The sequence below is a fragment of the Pleurodeles waltl genome, chromosome 9 (genome assembly GCF_031143425.1).
Source record: "Pleurodeles waltl isolate 20211129_DDA chromosome 9, aPleWal1.hap1.20221129, whole genome shotgun sequence".
Taxonomy (NCBI): Eukaryota; Metazoa; Chordata; class Amphibia; order Caudata; family Salamandridae; genus Pleurodeles; species Pleurodeles waltl.
In genome coordinates, this window is record NC_090448.1 from 529,168,542 (window position 1) to 529,187,043 (window position 18,502).

The 18,502-nt window shown below is 45.5% G+C and overlaps 1 protein-coding gene across 1 annotated transcript in view; it reads left to right on the plus strand.

Annotated features, from left to right (window-relative positions):
- PELI2 (pellino E3 ubiquitin protein ligase family member 2) overlaps positions 1-18,502 on the plus strand; it is a 148,304-nt gene that overhangs the window by 77,799 nt on the left and 52,003 nt on the right. Inside the window, exon 5 of the mRNA XM_069207431.1 lies at positions 16,617-16,805. Within this exon, the coding sequence (XP_069063532.1) occupies positions 16,617-16,805 (189 nt within the window). The remainder of the gene's footprint in view (positions 1-16,616; positions 16,806-18,502) is intronic.

Here is an 18,502-nt window from a genome sequence, read left to right on the forward strand (position 1 = left end):
CCAACACCGTTCTGGAGACTTCCTCCCCCAACCTCCATAGCCTCCCCTCTGTGACACCCAACCTCTACCAGCACTTATCTTTTATGTGTGGGACTTTTTGTCTCTGTGATACTCCCACCTTGGGAGAAACTTTTTATGTGTGGTTGCGTCCATCATTCTGGAAAAGATGTAATTCAAAATGGTGATGCAACATACATATTGTTTCTGATGTGGGTTTCCCTTTCAGCCAGTGTGTTATGATGCCTTAAGGTCAAGCTGAGTAACAGAAGCCTCCGCCCCCATTCCAAAACTTCCTCCAGTTATTTCTCATAAACCATAAAGCTTATCTGCAATAATGTAGCCAAAGTTCATATTTCTCCTACCTAAAACTTAAATCTGGGCTACTTTTAACACTATTCTGATTCAAAATGGTGCTGTGGACTCTAGCTGCTCGATGACCCTACTGACATTTTGCACTCCAGCATGCTCCTTGAAAGAAATAGGAAGCTCCAACAGCTTTATTGAAAGAGGGCACAAGTTTCTACATTGACCGTATGAGAGACTGTCATGTGATTGATCAGCTCTTTGTAGGGTTCACTGGGGCAGAGAAAAGCAAGGTGACCCAAAACATAGTCCCATGTATTAAAATCTGCTATTCGTTGGCAAAGAAGAAACCTCCAGAGGGCATTCAGGCTCAGTCCACCAGGACAGAGGCTGCTATAACAGCATTGGCAAGGTGATTGCAGGTTCTAGATACCTGCCAGGCTGCAATGTGGGCTTGTTATGTTATATTGATTGGATAGTTCTCTAATCACCCGAGAGGGCATCAAGGCACTTGGTCAAGTGTGTAGTTTTGTGGTCCCCAAGGTGCTTATACAAAGAGCCAGGTCTTCAGCTTCTGGCAGAACTCAAGGAGTGAGGAGGCTCTCATGTGTTGAGGGAGGTCGTTCTATGTCTTGGGTATGATGAAGGAGAACGAGTGACCATCAGTTTTGCTTTTGCGGATGTGTGAAATGTGTGCGAGTGAGTCAAAGCATAGGTGTCTTGTGGGTTGCTGAAAGTATATGTGGTGTTGCAGGTATCATGGTCCTATGTTGTGATAGGCTTTGTATGTGTGCATGAAAAGTTTGAATTGGCTGCGATTGTGAATAGGGAGCCAGTGAAGCTTCCTGCGGTCTGGTGTGATGTGTGTGCGGCATGGGAGGTAGAGTATGAATCTTGCAGCTGGATGGTCTGGAGTCTGTGTAGGAATTGTTTAAAGATTCCGGCGTAGAGAGTGTTACCATAATCCAGCTTGCTAGTGATGAGTGCCTGTGTGATGATCTGTCTGGTGTTCTGAGGCAACCATTTGAAGATTTTTCACAGCATGCATAGGATGTGGAATCAGGAGGTTGACACTGTTGACTTAAGCAGTCATGTTGAGCTTGTTGTCTAGAATGATCCCTAGAATGCTTGTGTGGTCTGTGAGTGTTGGTCCTAGCTCCGACAGCCACCACATGGACTCCCATGGGGGGGGGCATGTTGCCGAAGAACGGGTACTTCTGTCTTGTCTGAGTTGCAGGCAGTTGGTGCGCATCCAGTCTGCTACCATGGTCATGGATTTAGTGAAATTGGTTCTAACAGTGGTTGTTTTGTCCTTCCGGGAGAAGGTGAGTGGAGCGACATTGGCATAGGAGGTGACCATTATGTCTTGTGATTGGATGATGTTGGTGAGCGGTGTCATATATATGTTGAAAAGGGTGATGCTGAGGGCTGATCCCTGTGAGACTCAACATATAAATTTATTTGTCTCTGATGTGAAGCGTGGCAGCCTGACCCTTTTGGTTCTTCCCATAAGGAAGGAACAGATTCATTTGAAAGCAGATCCATGTATGCTTTTCTTATGTAGTCTTCTGAGGAGGTTGTTATGAGAGACTGTGTTAAAGTCTCAGAGAGGTCGAGCAGGATGAGGGCCGATGTTTCACCTTGTTCCAAGATGATTTAAATTCATCGATGGCTGTGATGATTTCTGTTTCGGTGCTGTGGTTCTTTCTGAATCATGATTTAGTGTTTGGAAGATAAAGAAGTTTGTGTGTTGTGTCTTGCTTGTTGATGGACTTCTCACTCACTTTGAATGGATATAGAAGCAGGGAGCTGGGGAGGACATTGCTCAGTTGACTCTGGTTGGAGAGGAGAGCATTGTTATCTGCAAGTTTCTATTCATCCGGGAAAGAGGCAGACATGATGGATGCGTTGATGATGTGGGTCAGGGTGGTGCTGATTGGTGATGTTCCCTTGTTGTAGATGTTGTGGTGGCATGGGTCCGTTGGCGCCCCTGAGTGGATGGTCTGCATGATTGCTGCCTTGTTATATCTGGTGAGGGTTATAAGCCATCAGAGGTTTGTTACCTTAGGTAACTTTCTTACTGGTGGGTACTCAATCTAGCTGCAAACTCCTCATTTCCTTTCCTCCTGCCCGTTGTGTGGAACTGGCCCCTGAAAATTACAAGTTTCCAAGTTACATTTTGGCACACTGTTACCTGCAATTTATTTGAAGTGGTGTGCATCTCAGGATGCAGAGGGACAAAGATTAAGAAACTGATGTCATTGCGCTGTGGTGGTGGTTATATGCTGCTCAACTTCATCACTTCTGCACTGGTATGAAGTCACCGCAAAGCTAAATGGCACCACCTACTGGCTTGCTGGAAGCACTGCTCAAAAAAATCTCAGGAACCAGTCTGGCGCCTGAAAATATTCTGAAGGTGAGGAATCTGTGGTTAGAGTATCTAGCAGAAAGTATTATCGAAGGCAAGCAACTTGTTCTTTATTTCAGGATTAGACACTTATTTGCTGTCTAAATTGGATGATACTGTTAGGTGCAGAGTCTCCTTTTGAAATGGTGATGTGGCTGTATCTTTGAAGCCTCTTCCTTGTACAGGTATACTATACATCTATGAAAGATGGTGTATTCACTCTACAAGACTGCTACGGTTTCATTTGTTCTGTGGACTTTCAGTGAGCAAATATAAGCATAATGTCATGGGTGCCAGAAGGATACTGTCATGCATGCCCACTTTCACCTCTATTTGCCCCTTGTTTGGAAATATTTACTTCTAGGCTTCTAGACAACATCAGCATTCCAACAGTAGAATTTAGTTAGTTAAACATTGTTCCTAAACAGATGATGTAGCCCTTTAACCCCCAGGATTCCATTCAGATCTTACTTCGAACATCTGAAGGAGCCTTCAAATTTGTTTTACTTTCCTTTTTGTCTAAATAAAGGTAAAGCCCAAATACTAGGAACCTTTGGGGTCATAAATAATCTTCCTGCATGTGTCAGTCGGTGTACCTTTGTTATTAACATAATAGTAGAGAAGACTGCTCTAATTGTGACCCTCTTCTAATGCAGTGCATTGCTCAACACTCGGACAATGTGCACAATCAGGTTATTGGACACTTTAATAAGTTTCATTGAGGCTTCAGTAAACATGGAAGGATGACCGATATTTGTGTTTCACAGGGTTGGTCTTTACCCAGTTTTTAATTGTATGATTGGCTATTTTTTGTTTTTTTAAGCTTCTGCGGCGCACAATCTTAATTTTGGTCATACCCTGGATGTTTATTTTGATTGCTGCCATTCTGAGCAAAAACAAAGATCAAGCTTAAACCTGATAGGACTATGGTCAGATTTTGCAGCAGCATAGTCTATTTTTTTTAACTTTACGTATGTATTTATTGATTTTGAACTTCCCAAAACTATCTCTACCCACATCATCGATTTTATTTAAAAAATGGTATTCTGTTGGATGGGAGCGTGACTTGTTTGGTAATTACTTGTATGCTCAACTGGAGTACTTCCAATTGTTGCCACACTGCAGTTCATATGCCTCTATACAACCACACCATCTGAATAGAAAGTTTTTTAAACTTCTCCAAAGGCTGAATTCAAGTGACCTGCTCAATTCAGTCTTTTCCATATTTCAGATCTTCAGAGTGAAACAAGCAGCATTACCTAGAATATTTAGACACTACTGTGCTCTAATTAGATTACATCAGTGGGACAGATGGGTGAGACTCCCTGTCCAGTGGAATGGGCAGTTGACTTTCACATGACGTCTACCTGTCCAGTTCATAAAGAATGCCAGACATGTCATCCAATAGATTAGTCTAATTTTCCATCAACTCTGTCATGCACTGGCAGCCTATGTGCAAAAATCAAGACTGAGTACGTAGGCTGCAATGTAGTAAATTAAGTCAGCTGTTGGGATCTCTTGGGCATTGAAAAATGCCAGGTGTTCTGCAAGCATTAGGTACTTAGTTGCCGCTTGTGTACTGAGGTGTACCTTCTAGCTAGGGATACTGCTCTTCTGGAAGGCAAGATGGTTATCCTGCCATATTTTCAAGAAGTTTTACTGCCTGGATGTTCATACCAGATTTTATTTCATAGTTGAACAGACCGTGCTAAAGAAACTTATCAACTAAGGCAAGGACATTTGTGTGTGTGTGTGTGTTTAGTTAACGTGGACCTGCTTGATGGTCTTAATTCAGGCCAAATCCATTCTTGATGAAGGAAAGATTGCTTGTCTCTAACTACTGTTGTCCAGCATTGGTATCATTCATAGATACATTATCCATTCTGCTTCTACCTATTTCATAGGTGTATTTTTGTTTTTGTGAAATGAAAATCTCAGCTGTTGTGAGCCCCTATTTGAGGGAACTTCAAACCTTCTCACCTCATTAGATGTAAGGTAATTTATTGGACTGTAGAACATCCTGAGTGCCTCTGAAATTGAAGTCTTAGCTCTATCAACTAAACATGCTTATGTTGCACGCAGTGGACAAAGAGATTGTTAAGGCAGCTTATGACAAGTTGCCATGGCCATTTGACCCAAAGTAGTGAGACATAAAAGTGTTCTTTGTTTTGGTGAGCCAGGGTAATTGCTACTGTAATTGCTACTGTATTAGTTGTTCATAAGGATGTGATGTAGAAAACTTACAATAATAAGCATTTATCTACCATGATATGATTGGGAGCGAACAGCGTTTGTTCCTGCAATATCTGAGAAAATAATCCACTGCATACCATAAACCAGATATAATTTAAAAAAAGTTTGCTTTAGTGCTTTACCCTTTGTGACTTGGGCAGAAATATAAGACAACGATCCTTGGTATCTGGAAGATGAGATGGTGCTAGTGGGTGAATGTTGAAACTTTAAAAAGGAACGTTGGAGGCATGTGTGGGTGGCTGCAGATGTGCGTACTCTGCATCCTCCTGCCATCAAGTGTTGGATCCAGATGTGTGGAAGTTGCGTTTCTTCAAAGAAAGTCTTTCGAGTCACAAGGTAGATTTGACTCCTCCTTCTCGGTGATGCTGCACATGGCCATCGGCTCTATTGTTGGATTATTTTCTCTCTGCTGTCAGATTCGGACATGTGTGTTTGTGCACTGGCTCGAAACAGTTGTCAGATCTCTCAAGGGTTCCTAGTTTACCCTTGATGGTATTGTCTTTGATCGTGTTCCTCCACTCATCGGGTCGACGTGCTTCGGTCACGGCCCTCACAGGACCTCGACCTTCGGGGCCTTCATACTCGGTTCACTGCAGGATCTCCATAGAATGCCCTCGTAGTAAAAGAAGCAGCCGCCTTTCTGTTTCTGCCCATGTTGTCGCACCAAAAATGCACGGACTGACTCCCATCAGGTCTGTAACTTGTTTGTTGCCGGACCACATGGAGGCGGATTGCAAAACCTGTCACTCCTTCCGTTCCAGGAAGACTCTTGGAGACCATCGGGGACGTAGGCTCGATATGCAGCAGAATACAACCGAGGACAGTCCTGACCTCTACAGACATTTTGTTGGTGAGGAACAACATGCACAAGCTTTGGTGGCAGAAGAAGAGGCATTCTCTCAGTTCAAAATCCGGCCCAGACTTTGAATTTGAAATCACTGACGTCACTCTGGAGACTCGCGCAGTAAATACTGCACCCCTTCCCTCTCATCCTCTGGTTGAACATTGGAAAAACAACCACCTCCATATCAAGTGGCCTTTGAACCACCAATGCCTACAAGCCATGGTCGGCACCGAGAGACAAGTTTGAATGCCCTGCCCTCCAGCTCAGCGCTGAAACATCGGAAGCCTTTAGTGCCGACAACCTCCGCTCCTACCCACCTACTGGTGCCGAGCCGACCAAAAACATCCATGGCTTTAGCACTGAAAATGCAAACTCTGCTCAGATACAAAACCCTCAAGGTTGTCTCTGAAAAAGGCTATTGAACCACCAGTGCAGCCTATTCTCCATAAACTATAGGAGAAGTTGGACATTTGGCAGCAACAAATAAAGATGCAGTCAAAGACTGGACGTACTACCACCACCTTCGAAAAGACAATTGTCTTTTCAGGAGGCTCTGGGTGTTCCTGCTCCAGCAAAACAGAAGAAAATGGACAAAACCACCAGTCCTTTGCCTCTTCCACAACCCTCACTACCTCCGCTGCCACCACCACACCAGTCTCACCATCTTCACCACAGTCTGTTGCAGATCCCTTAGACACCTCTCTTCAGGGATCCCCCTGGTGATGATGCAGGTCCACCGGATACTGGGGATGATGCTTTAGATACTCCTCCAGATACTGACCCCGGGACACTTATGATGTACTCAGATCTATACCCTGCTCACCCATCACCTCGTGATGATTCCACTACATATCAGAAACTCATAGTTAGGGCTGCTACCTTCCATGCCATCCATCTTCATAAAGAACCTCTAGAAGAGGATTTCCATTTCAAGACACTCTCGTCAATGCAGAGAATCACACAATATGTTCCAATGCTTACGACACACAGACAACAGCTTCACAGACCCAGTTACGGCTAGAATAATAAGGATCATGGTTGACAGGAAATATAAACCCTCTCATTAAGACCCTGTGTATATTAGAGGACTGGTACCTCAAGACTCACTATTAATTAACAGTGCACAAAAAAGAGTCAATTGACCACCACTGTGTGATGCCCTGCAACAGAAAGTAAGTGGGGAAAAGGGTTGCGGTACAGTCTCTAAACCAGTGGCGGATCTCCAGTTCAATGGGTTTGCTGGCCAGACACGACCATGCTTACTGGGATGAAATGGAAGCACTCCTCCGGCACCTTCCACTGAGCCGGGAATAGGGGACAGGAACTTGTTGCAGAGGGCAAACTAATATCTAATATGTCAATATGTTGTGCCCTTGATTCTGCCCACGCCATAGCCAGGAGCATCAGTACCAGCATCCTGCTCCCGCAACGTGCTTGGCGGCGTATTTCAGGCTTCAAGCCTAATGTTCAACAAAACATCTTGAATGCACCCTTTAATAAATACTAGCTTTTTGAACCCCAAGTTGATGAATTTGAAAAAATATAAAAAGTTACAGAAGCAGCTAAGACCTCTAACACCTGTTGGGGTCAATTAAATGATTTTCTGCCCACCTGGCAAACAATAACATCAGACCGGTGGATATTGGATATTATCCAACATGGTTATTGTCTAAAGCTCATTACCACACCTCCCAACATTCTGCCTCGCAGTCATGGACTCTCACTAGAACTTCAACTATTATTCAAACAGTAAGTCCAACCTCTCCTCCTCAAAGAAGCAATCACACCCGTCCCTTCTCAACACAGTGGTTAAGGATTGTACTCCCTATACATCCTCATGGCCCAGAAAGTTGGTTCTCTGAGCCAAACCTAGATCTAAGGCCACCGAATGAATACATCCTGTCAGAACATTTTCACATGGTCACTCTGCAAGATGTGATTCCACCCCTTCAGCAGGGCGTTTTGACTACACTTGATCTAAAACGCGCATAGTTTTGCATACTAATACAACTAGCTCATCGCAACTATCCCAGGTTTGTGATGGGCTGGAAACATTACCAGTTCAAAAACCTTCCATTCTGGGTGACAACTGCATCACGGGTATTCAAGTATCTGGCAGTGGTGGTGCCCATCTTCACCAACAAAAAAAAATACATGCGTTTCCCTACCTAGGCGATTGGTCTCACAAAGCCAACACCCTTCAAATGTGTTAACATTAAACCCTGATTACAATAGATCTACTTCACAGCTTGGGACTCACAAACATTGTTCCCAAATCACACCTGCATCCTCTACTGATACAACCATATCTATGAGCCATTTTAAACACACCAATTGGGCTCACATACCCCAATTCTGCAAAACTTCGAAATATTCAGACACTATTGCCACTATTTCATCCAAATCAGCAGATAATGGTGAGGACAGTTAGGCATCTCCTAGGGATGATGGCCTCCTGTAGCGCTATAGTACCCCATGCCAGAGTACACATGGGTCCATTGCAGGGATGTGTAGCTCGGCATTGGTTTCGGCCACAGGGTCAGCTTCAAGATCTAGTGTTGGTAGACTGCCAAACTTCTGACTCTGCAATGGTTGAATACCAACAACATGTTGAAGGGGTTGGCCTTTTCTCGACCCTGTTTTCCACATAACTCTCACAACAGACGTCTCACTCGTGGGAGGGGGAGCACATTTGAAGGATTTCACACTACAGGATATGCGACTCCAAACATCGAGGTCTCTATATCAACTTCCTTGAGCTTCAAGCTGTTCACCTAGCCTTGAAAGTGATCCTGCCTCACCTACTTCACAAGGGTGTTCTAGACAGAACGGACAACATGACAGCCATGTATTTTCTACAGAAACAAGGGGCAAGGTCTCTGCAACTTTCACAACTATCTCAGACCATTTGGGAATGGGCTTCGTCGCAGCGTTTACCTGCTGGTAGAATATCTCCTAGGTACGGACAATGACTTTGCAGACCTGCTAAGCAGGATGCAGCTACAAGTCCACGAATGGGAATTTCACCGATAAGTCCTCCTCCTATACTTCCAAAGATGGTGTTCTTGCCAGTAGATCTCTTTACAACTGCAGAAAAATGAAAATGGCCAAACTTCACGTCCAGGTTTCCACACCCACTATCCAAGGGCAATACACTATGGATGAGTTGGTAAGGGATTTTTGCCTACGCTTTTCCCCCTTCTTCCGCTTCTTCCAGTTCTAGTTTAGAAGCTCATGCAAACATTTCACACTAACACTGGCGACTCCCACGTGGGCCTGTCAGCTCTGGTTCACAACATTATACTGGACCTCCCTGTAGTACCCCAAAAGAAGCTCACCAACAGGCCAGACCTTCTTACTCATATGCATGGAGAAATCAGGCACCCAGATCCCAAGGCTCTCAACCCGTTGCTTTGGCTCCTGAGGTCTTAGAATTTGGTACCTCTACCTAACATCTGAATGTATGGCCATTCTTAAGGAAACTTGCAGGCCTACCACTCGAGCATGCTACACAGCAAAATGGAAGTAGTTAGTTTGTTATTGTCATTCAAAACAGAACAATCCATTCAATGCCACTGCACAGAACATTGCCTGTTACTTGCTTCATTTACAACTATCTGAGCTAGCATTCATCTCCGTAAGGCTGCATCTCGCTGGATTAGATTAAATGTTTCTTTATTCAAAATACCAGTTGTTAAAGCCTTCATAGAAGGGCTTAAGAGAACAATTCACCATGGGTTCCACCTGCACCTTTGCGGAATCCTAATATTGTTCTTACACAACTCATGAGCCTTCTGTTTGATCCCCTGCATTCCTGCCCCCTGTAATATCTTTTCCGGAAGGTGACATTTGTAGTTGCTATCACCTCACTTAGAAGTTTTAATGAGCTCTGGCATTAACTGTGGAAGAACCTTTCTTCCTACTCCACAGAGATAGGGTTGTCCACCAAACCAATCCTAAATTCTTACCAAAAGTTCTCTGAATTTCACCTTAATCAACTGAGTAGGCATTTTACCAGCTCCCCTTTCAACCAGAATCACTTGCGGATAGGGCTCTCCACTCAATAGATGTTAAAAGAGCCACTATGTTCTATAATGATAGAATTCTTTTAAAAACACTAAGCAACAGCTTCTGTATTTTTCTCCATCTCATGAAGGAAACCCCATATCCAAATCAAGTATTGTCAAATGGATAGTAAGTGTATCCAAAGAAGTTAAGCTAAAGCCAAAACAACTCTACCTAAACCTGCTAGAGCATGCTCTACTAGGAAGAAAGGAGCATCTGTGGCTTACTGAGGAAACATTCCAATAGGTGAAATATGCAAAGCAGCTTACATGGTCTACGCTTCACACTTTCACTAATCATTGTGGATTTTCTGGCACACCAACAAGCTAATGTAGGTCAGGCAGTGCTATGTGCACAATTTCAAACAACTGCACATCCACAGGTTATCCGCCACTTCTGAGGAGGACTGCCTTGCAGCCTATGCAAAGCACGTTTACAACCACACGTCTCAAATAAAAAATGTTGACTCCCCTGTAAGCATATTTTTGTGGCATATAGTGCTGTTGATTCACTTGCACCTGAACCTGTGGCTGTTCAGTCTACTTTGCATACAGCTGGACATCTCTTTACGTACCCTCACTTTACACTCCATTCTCACCAGCCTGCGGGAAAACAATCTAACAATGGACTTGATACCCATGTGCATTATCACCAAGAGAAGGAGTCACTCTACCTCCTGACTTAAAAGACTTATTTGAAGAAAAATAACTTGCGCACATCCAGACTAAACACTAGATGGTAAGAGTATGCAAAGCACATGACTCTCATAGAGACTTATAGCTGCAGATTCCGTACCTTAGAATTTCCTGCCGTCAGCACCCTGCACGCGCCCGTTGGGTGGTGTTGTTCTGATCCGCATGCCCATTTTGGCAGGCCTTTTTCTGACCTTTTTTCAACCTTTTTGTTGATGCGTTTTCGAGTCTGTGCGAGGATGACCTTGAGGAAGACGGGTATGTCTCTGGTGCCTCGACAGAGACCATGACTCGAAGTTGTGTTCCGACTGCTGGGCCACGGCCCCGAAAGCTTTGAGAGAGTGGTCTCTGAAGTTCATGGCGGCCTGGCAGTTAACTTCGGTTGGAGCGACACCTAGGAGGTCACGGTACCGATCGAGGATGAGGTTGCGGAAGCCTTAAGTCCTTTTTGTCACACTCTAGGTCCTCTGGGCACCCAGGGAAGACACACAAAAAGAAGTCCAAGCGGCCTTCGACTTTGCCACGGCCGTTGGACAAAAGGTGTCTCTGAAACGTTGACGTTCCAGGCACAGTTCCTTGGAAACGACTCCAGGGCTGACTTAAGGTCCCCCACCACATCCCCCCCCCCCCCCCCCATCCCTCTTTCTAGGAGCTGGAGCAACCCCCGCTCAACTCAAGGAGTTTTATGATGCCATGCACCTCGTTTTTGAGCTGGCAGCGCCCGCTGGTGCGCCTTCAGGCCCATCTGATTCCACGTCGGTGGTTCGGCCTCAGCACCATTGTGGACTCAAAGAATCCAATCTTGGTCCATGAACAACGCCGAGTGCACACAGTCGGCCTCCTCTAGCTTCGCTGCAGACGCCGACGCTCCACCGGTGTTGTGAGCCCCATCCTCATTCCAGATGAGCCGTAACAACGTTGTACGATGCCAATTCCGACTTTGACAGCGCCGAGAGGGGCCAGATCAGTGCCTGAGGCTTATATTCATCACCCAGGTACAGATGAGGAATGGGAGGGGTTCCATTACCCTTTGGAATATGGTTTAGAACATATGTATGAGGAACTAGGGGAAGCCAGTGGGTTGGTTACTTCTCCAGATACTGGCATGCTCGCACCTCCTACTGTAGCTACGGAAAACTGAGCTTCATATGCTATGGTGGTGCGTAGGGCAGCTGATGTCTTAGACCTAGATTTGCCTACGGTGCCAGTCGGGACATACATCCTGCCTGAGGTGCTTCATCCGGGGAGCTTTCCACACTAACCAATGTTACCCTTTAAAGAAGCCCTCACTGATTTCCTCCTGGAGACGTGGTCCAAATCCAGCACAGGGGCTCCTGTTAACACAATCGGCCGCTGCCATAGACCAGCCCTTAATGATCCTAGTTTCCTCACCCAAAACCCCACCCCGGAGAGTTTGGGTGGCCCAGGCCTCCACTTCCCATGGTGCCTTCCCTTCCACTCCCCTGGATAGGGACTCCGAGAGGTTGGAACAGCTTGGAAAGAAAATGTTTTCTTCCTCCAGTCTGGCATTGAGATCTGTAAACACCTCATGGCCTATTGGGCTGTTTTTCCCATACTTTATGGGATACAGTGACACAGGTGCTGCCCCAGGTCCCGGAGGGCGTGTGGGACATTCTCTCACAAGCTGTTAAAGATTGGACAGATGCAGGAAACTTTACTATCCAGTGTGGATTGGACATGACCGACTCGCTAGGTGGGTCGATTTTCTTCTACGGTGGTCCTTCATCACCACGTTTGGCTTTTTTGGGGGTGTCCAGGCAAACCATATGGACATACCCTTTGATGGCTCGCACCTATTTGGAGAAAACGCAGACTCAACGCTTGAGCAGTTCAAGGAGTCTCGGGCTACAGCCAGTTCCTTGGGCCTTTTGGCGCATCCTCGCCAGCAGTCTGCCTTTCGCCCCTTTCAACGCTTCGAAAGGGGTGTCTTACCACGCCACCCACAAATCAGCCACCATCCTCCGTCAGCTCAACATCCAGTGCAGGGACGAGGTTGTGGTTCCTTCAGACCCAGAGGGTCTATCCAGAGGTATGCCACCACCCAGCCCCCCTCCTCCACAGCACCCAAGTCTTCCTGGTATGATTCTGCAGGACCACTCATGCCCAGTTTGAGGGAGGATTAAATTTAATCTCCCTCACTGGCGGTCCATAACATTGTATACATGGGTCTTGCAGATCATACAAAAAAGCTATTTCCTCTCCTTCCAGTCTTTCCCTCCCTCTATGCCTCCATTAAAAGGACGGCTGATGGAGGATCATTTAGCCTTGCTCTACGAGGAAGTTGCAGCTCTCTTGGTCTAGGGAGCCATAGAAAGGGTCCCAATGTCAGAAGTTGGCAATGGATGTTATTCCCACTACTTTCTGATTTCCAAAAAGAACAAGGGTCTTTGCCCTATTTTGGATTTACGGTACATCAATCCCTTCCTCAAAAAGGAGAAATTCAAGATGCTCAGTCTTGCTCAGGTCTTGTCTGCCCTAGACCAAGGAGACAGGATGGTAGCGCTGGACGTGCACGATGCATATTTTCACATTCCCATCCTGCCTGCCCACAGGCGTTACTTGGGGTTCAAGGTGGGCCACAAGCACTTTGTTTTATTGTGCTTCCATTCGGTCTCACCAGTGCCCCTTGGTGTACACAAAGGTCATGGCGGTGGTAGCCGCTCATCTGAGCAGGCTAGGAATTTCAGTCTTACCCCTAACTCGGCGCCTGGCTGTTGAAGGCTCCCCCAGGCTCTCATCATCCACCTTCAGACTAGGGAGAACCTCCTGCATTTGCTGGGCTCACTATAAACGTGCCGAAGTCACAACTGACTCCCTCTCAGAAGCTCCCTTTCATCGAACTGTTCTGGACACAGTGAAGTTTCGGGCTTATCCTCCCAAGCAGCGAGTCCAGGATATTCAGGTTATAATACCGATGTTTCGGCCTCTATCCTGGATTTCTGTGAGACAGACTCTGAGGCTGCTGGGCCTCATGGCCTCCTGCATCCTGTTAGTCAAACATGCCATACGGCATATGAGGGCTCTGCAGTGGGACCTGAAGTTCCAGTGGGCACAGCATCAGGGAAATCTCACCGACACAGTTCAGATCTTGGAAGGAACTGCAAAAAACCTGCAGTGGTGGTTAGTGAACTTTGAGTCCGATGCAGACTCCTCTACCTTCCCAACCATATCTCACAGTACTGACAGATGCGTCACTTCTGGGATGGGGCTGCCATCTGGGAGAGGTAGAGTTCAGAGGCATCTGGTTTCCGGTGGAATCCGGACTCAATATCAGTTTACTGGAGCTCCAGGCAATCCGACTGGCATTGAAAGCATTTCTTCCTGTTGTAAAAGGGAAGGTGGTGCAGTGTGGTACTGCAACAAGCCGAGGACGTTGTGGGGTCGTGGACCCTTTGTCAAGAAGCCCTGCATCGCTAGACATGGCTGGAACAGCAGGGCATAACCCTGGTGGTTCAACACCTGGCAGGTTCTCTGAATGCCGGGGCAGACTAACTCGGCTGTCGATGCCTAGCGGATCACGAATGGTGTTCCCACTCCGAGGTGGCACAAGGACACTCTCAGCAGTGCGGAGAACCTTGGTTTGATCGGTTCGCCACAACACAGAACGTGCAATGTCAGCAGTATTGCGTGTTGGAGTTTCCAGGGCGAAATTGCTCGGCAACGCTTTTCATCTCAAGTGGATTTCAGGCCTCCTGTACGCCTTTCCGCCCATACCACTTCTGCCCAGAGTTCTCAAGAAGCTCTAAAACGACCATGCCCAAGTAATCCTAGTGGCTCCGGACTGAGCACTGAGAGCCAGATATCCTGAGCTTCTGAAAATGAGCATCGATCCTCCGATCAGGCTGTCCCTTCGGGAGGATCTTGTGTCGCAACAGCAGAGGAAAGCTCTCCACCCGAAACTGTCAACTCTGTGCCCTCATTTGTGGAGCTGCAGCGAGGACAATTGATGGCTTTTGACCTTCCTCCTTAAGTCTGTAAAGTTATTTTGGCAGCCAGGCGTTCCTCCACTAAAACGGTATACGCCTGCCGCTGGAAACGTTTTATATATTATTGTGCAGAAAGATCTATTGATCCTCCGTTCTGCATCTCTTTCTGATATCCTTCTCTTTATACTTTTCCTTGCCCAGCAGGGTTATGCCTTGGGTACTCCACTTCGGCTGCCTGATCAGACTTCTCTGTTCAAAACTCCCATTGTACATAGATTCCTCAAAGGCTTGTACATATGTTTCCCCCATGCCCTTTGTTTTGCCTCAATGGGACTTAAATCTTGTCCTCACATTTCGTATGTGTGCTCCCTTCAAGCCTTTACACAACTGCCTGCTCCGACTGTTCATCAAGACTGGATTCTTAGTGGCAATAACATGTGCCAGGAGGGTGAGTGAGTTGCAGGCTCTTTCATCTAAGCCACCTTATCTCACTATGTTTCCGGACAAGGAGGTTCTCAGAACGCATGCCTCTTTCCTCCGCAAGATGGTGACCCCATTTGATCTGGGTCAGAACATCACCCTGCCCACTTTCTTTGCTCCACTGCATCCCTCTAAGGAAGAGGGGCAACTCCACCAACTAAACACAGAAAGAGCGTTGTCAGTCTACCCTGACCGCACAAGAGAGTTCCGGGTGGATGACCAACTCTTTGTGGAGTACGTGGGAGCAAAGAGAGGTCAGAGAGTGCAGAAACACACCTTTATCAGCGACCGTGACATCACAGACGGCTCCAGCGACGCGACGTGGACGAACAATGGCTCCCAACGGCACGCACAGGGTACTGCTCAGCAAAAAATTCTGTAGTCCACGCTGACGCCAGGAAATTCTAAGGTAAGGCATCTGCAGCTCGATAGTCTACCAGATAATGCGTTACCGAAGGTAATTAACTTGTTCATCTAGAACACTTACAGGGTAAGTAACATTTTCCTTTTATTGGAAGCACATGGCAGCCATGTTTAGGCATCTTGTTTTATTTTTATTTTTATTATTGTGCTACTCATTTTTGTGGCATAGCCTTGCAACGAAAGAATACAATTGCACCAGTTTAGCAAGGTCAAAGGCCAGACTTGATTGCTGTTGCCACTGCTTGCCCTTTGATGATGGACACACCCCATTACTTATCTAATTTTGTGTTTTATGTCTTGTTTTGGGTTTCCAGTTTTATTTTTTAGCTTTAGAAGATTACAATGTTTTGCAATGTTTGCTGCAACCTGGGTAGACGTTTTTAGTGTATAACTGCACAGTATCTTGTTTAATTTGCAGTTTAATGGCAGTCCTATATCTAATCAAGAAAATTAAACGAAAAAAATGTACGTAATGACGATATTGGGTACGTATTGAAGCAGACATAGATATTGGCAGTGTCACATTTGTAATGGCCTTGCATCAGTCCACTGAGTTCCAGTGAAGAACAGAATAACACCCACATATTGTGCTGTCCCAGCTTTATTGCTGCCCGATATATCCGTTTGAGTCACACTTAGTGTGCAAAACTAATACTGTAGTAAACTTTGAGGTGGCTCACTCTTGGTTATGGGCCTTCTCAACTGAGATTTTGTCTCATAATCCTAATGGGTGGATAACACCTGAAGACAACATTGTTCCAACTAACCTTTAACACTGAGTAAGTAACAGTGAGGACCCTAAGCTGAAGTTACAGGGTGGTGGAATCTACACCTACCTCACACTGACAAAGCAATTTGGACCACAGTTTGCGTGTGCTTCTTATCTAATTTGTATTGAGTAAGTTGTATTTGTATACCCAATGCATGTTTTTCCTGAAGTGCTTGGGAGTAGCAATAAGGTGACATGTTCAGCATTATATAAATTAATTATCTAACTATGTAATGAATTTGTGCTGTACAATTTAAACTTGGTCTCTGTTAAAGGATTTATCCTTCAGGAAAGGAGCAATATATAGCCTTCTGACAGGGTAGATACTCTGACTTTTCGACCTGTAAGGTATCAGCAGAGATTTTGCTTCATATGGAACAAACATTTTAAATCTTCTGATCTTTGCTTATTGATTGCTGTGTTTTGTGTATAGGAGAAAGCAGCCAAATGGAAGAACCCCGATGGCCACATGGATGGTTTAACCACAAATGGTGTTCTGGTAATGCATCCGAAGGAAGGGTTTACAGAAGAATCTAAACCTGGATTGTGGCGTGAAATTTCAGTTTGTGGGGATGTCTACACTCTTCGTGAGACTAGATCTGCTCTACAAAGAGGAAAACTTGTAAGAATTTCTGTATAATTTCTACTATATGTTGAATCTATGCAGCTGACGTTTTAAAACAATAGGATGTGCGTCTTTTTTCTACTAAATTTGTAATATATTGTATAATGGCTTACGGATGTTACAAGTTTTTGTTCTTAAAAGAAAACAAGTGATCTTGAGATAATTCATGACTCTTCCTGAAGCCCACAATGCACCAGGAAAAAACTGTACTTCAGAGTTTAGTTTTTTTCTTCTGCCTTGTGGTTTTGTATGTACCGCTCAAACTCCATGACGGTCAAGCTGCAGGCACTGTCGTATTGACTAGTTACGGGAACTTCAGCTACAGCATCAAGGGACTCCTCTTCAACATGCTTTAAAATTGACTGTGACTGGGGGCGTTTTTTAGACCAGTTCATGGGAGAATGACTCGTGGAGAGGGAGGGATAGGTTTTTGGTGAGCATGCTCTTTTAGTTCTGCTCTGAATACAATTCGAAGTTCCTGTGATTGGGTCATTTCCAAGTATGCCATTTGCACTTAACTTGGGACAATGAGGAATCGCACTGTTTAGCCTACCAGTCCTATAAAGACAAAAAGGCAGCCCACTACAGGCAGGAGTGCCTCTAGGCACATTATAAAATGCAGGACAAGACAAATCTGAGGTGACTATCTTCGGACATGAAGAAGTCAAGGTGTATTACTATGAATGGAAAAGCCAATAAAGATTACCAGCAGGTCAAGCACAAGAATGTCTCATAGCCCTCTCCTCTGAGTCTGTACAATAACAGCGGCTACACCAAGGACACCCATCATTCGACCAGCACCCAAGGATGAACCCTTTGGGATTCAACCTCGAAGGCTAAGCACTGCTCTCAAGGGAGCTAGGCATAGAGCACCAACACTGCGGGCAAGAAGGCTTAGAATTCGGCTACTGCGCTGAGAGCCTGCTTTAACTTTGGCGAAGCCTAGAGCCAGGGGCTCCTTTCCTCAAGGTATTTTAGCCACTGAGGCACTGAGCCAGCATCTAAGTCTGCTTCAAAATTCACCTACATCCCTAGACATCACGTGATATAATCCTGGCCAGCGAGCTTCTAGAGCTGTCTGATGTCCAGTAATGAAAGCTAACACAGGCAGATCCTACGGCCCCCAAAAAACAAGAGCCTCACATTTGAGGAGGCGATTTCACAGGAGCTCTATATTTACAACTTTTCCTAAAAGCACAGGCAGGTACACCTTCGCCTCCACTAAGCCCTGTTCTTCCAACATCCCCACAGTCTCCACACAGGTCATCTTAACCACATGACTTTGTCTTGTGCCAACAGATCACAAGCTGTTTTGACCCTCATGACCTCAACATTGTCCCACTCCCACTTATAATGTCCCTGGCAGGACAATAAAGTCAGTCCGCGGGACAACACAACTCTACAGCCCTATCCATTCCAGGCTTCCACACCAGATGACTGAACAGCTTGTCAGGCTGTAATACAAAGAGCTTCTTATCATCATAAACCAATCATAAAGTCAATCTTCATATTGTTGAGGGGGACTTTTTGGTTAAGATTTTGAAAGTACTCTAACATTTTTGCAAATGTTGAGAAGCAAATGCACAAAAAAGAATGTTAATGAGTTAGAATGGTCACAAAATCTGAGTTGGTGTGTGTCCTGTGCATTATAGGTTTCAGGCAGGAGTTACGACTCATCTCAAGACAGAATACTT